The sequence below is a fragment of the Octopus bimaculoides genome, chromosome 4 (genome assembly GCF_001194135.2).
Source record: "Octopus bimaculoides isolate UCB-OBI-ISO-001 chromosome 4, ASM119413v2, whole genome shotgun sequence".
NCBI classification, from domain to species: Eukaryota; Metazoa; Mollusca; class Cephalopoda; order Octopoda; family Octopodidae; genus Octopus; species Octopus bimaculoides.
The window spans coordinates 15,016,346-15,018,902 of NC_068984.1; the positions used below are offsets into that span (position 1 = coordinate 15,016,346).

General features: G+C 31.6%; 1 protein-coding gene across 1 annotated transcript in view; it reads left to right on the top strand.

The window, feature by feature from the left end:
• Positions 1–624, top strand: part of LOC106877027 (probable RNA polymerase II nuclear localization protein SLC7A6OS) — a 7,200-nt gene extending 6,576 nt beyond the window's left edge. The window contains exon 5 of the mRNA XM_014925813.2: positions 239–624. Coding sequence (XP_014781299.2) covers positions 239–435 — 197 coding nt within the window. The 3' untranslated portion in view covers positions 436–624. The remainder of the gene's footprint in view (positions 1–238) is intronic.
• The last annotated feature ends 1,933 nt before the right edge of the window (positions 625–2,557 follow it).

A 2,557-nucleotide genomic window follows, 5' to 3' on the forward strand; every position in this document is an offset into this window, starting at 1 on the left:
ATAATTAAATATTATTTGGAGATGTATAACAAAATCGTTAAAATGATTTGTGTATTGTAGGAATATAAGCAGTATAGATGCGTAGACAGTATTGGTGAGTAACCCTAGTTTTGAAGCTGAATTTTTAGTAAACCATGGGGAACTAAGCTTTGTTAGAATTACCAGAAATAGTGACCTCTTGCTAAGAACTTGATTTTTTCTTTTATTTGTCTTCAATATTGAGTATTATTCATTGCAGATGATGAAGAGGAAAAAGAAGAAGAAGAACGGGAATATTACAAGTATCTGGACGGTGGTGGTGGTGGTGGTGGTGGTGGTGGTGGTGAGGATGATGATGATGATGATGCATATTCAGTGGGTAAAGGACAAAATATCGATGGACGATCCTATGAACAATACAAGAAAGACATGTTAAAAGAAATGAACAACACGTAGAACAGAATGTTGTTTCTATTATTAATGTCAGCAACAAGTTGATATTGAGAAAGGACGAAGTTGTATATTGGTTAACTTTGACTTTCCTTTCTCCTGGGTCAGTAATGTATATATTTAGAGATTGATGGGGCTGTTGAGCATGGTTTTCACTTCATTAAAAATTATTGTACATCTTTGAGAAAATATTAACGGTCTATCTGGTAAATTCCATTATACAGAGAATATTATTATCGTTGTTTAGCCTCAGAGCAATCGAGATTAAACAGACCTATGGCCAAAGGCATTACTTTATCAAATGTATTCTTTCTACTGTTAGACTCATTTGCCAACTAAATCTGATATTGGAAGACTAAGTAAGCTTATTCTCGATAACATTATACCTTTTGTTATTCCTAACCTTGCTCTAAAATTATGGATTAATACGGATGAAGCACTTAATTGGTTTAGATCTATTGACAATAATAATAATTTTTCCTTCATCCAATTTGATATTAATAATTACTATTCTAGCATTTCCCCTATACTCCTTAACAAAGCTCTCATCTTTGCCAAAAATAGAACCCTAATTACTAGAGAAAAAATAGATATAATTCTTTTAGCTAGAAGAACCATCATCGAATTCGAAGATAAACTATGGACCAGATCAGACACCCCTGATAACTTTGATATCCCAATGGGATCAAGTGATTCGGCTGAAATCACAAATCTGGTTGGGGCATATCTTTTACACTGCCTAAATAGGGAAATTCCTGAACTCCAAGGGGGTCTTTACAGGGATGATGCATTATTTATCATCCCCACCAACAATAAGTCAGCCATAGAGAGAATGAGAAAAAATATTAGAAAATTCTTTAAAAGTTTTAACCTTAGCATTACTTTCGAATATGGTACTAAGATTGTTAACTTTCTCAATACCACACTAATATTAGCTCTAAATTACACTATTCCTAGCTCAAGCAATATCAATTGCATATCCAGTAATACAACCAGCAATATTGATATAACTAATTTAGATGAAGTTGTTGTATATTGTCAACTTAACGTAATCAACATAGTAATATATATATAGCTAATAATCCCCTTGATTGCAATTGTAGAATTAAGGCCCGCTGTCCGGTATCTGGCCATTGTTTAGCCCGTAACGTGATCTATAAATGTACAGTAACTACTCCAACTAATAATTACAGTTATGTTGGTTGCACAATCAATCTTAAACAGCGATTATACAATCACTTTTCCTCGTTTAGACTTAAACATAAGGCCAATAGCACATCATTATCTAATACAATTTGGGAATTGAAGGAAAATGGTATTGATTTTAACCTTAAATGGGAAATCATCAGGAGGGCACAACTCTATAGAAATAGTAGATATGGCTGTGGACTGTGCTCTATGGAAATTTATGAAATTTTTAAACTTAAGGATAATCCTAATCTAATTAACAATAGATCTGACCTTAGGTTCTATGTGTACAATGTTACTCTCGCACCTTTAAATATTTTAAAAAGTAAATCTTGCTAATAATATATTATTTTAATCCCTTTTGTTTCCCAGACTATTAACTACTTTATTTAAGTTATAGCTTTAAAGTATAAAAATTTTGGATTACATTTTAACCTTTCCCAACCTACTGATAATATTCCTACATTTCTCGAACTAATTCTAAGTCTCTTCTACCATATTATCAATTCTGAAACCATAGCTTTAATACTCTTAGTTTAGTCCTGATTTTCTAACTTTATTCCCCCAGCCCTTTTTTCCTTCTCCTTCTCCCCCCTCCCCCTTTTACTTTGATTTGTTTTAGCCATTGATATCTTCTCCTTATGGTTTTCTTATAAATAATATCTCTCTTCTCCTACCCCACATAAATGTATATCTTATCCTAATTTTACTATAAATGTTTGTCTTATTCTAATTTAACTAATAATGTTCTCTCTGGTTTTAATTTTAGTACTTTAGATTGTTGTATTATTCTAAATATACAAACGAATAGATATATTCTTAGTAATTCTCCAATATCTTGACCTAAATTCCCTTACCTTAAGTTTCCTCTAGCCACTCCTTAGGGTATTGTCCTTCCATTTTCATTTTTATATATATATATATATATATATATATATAT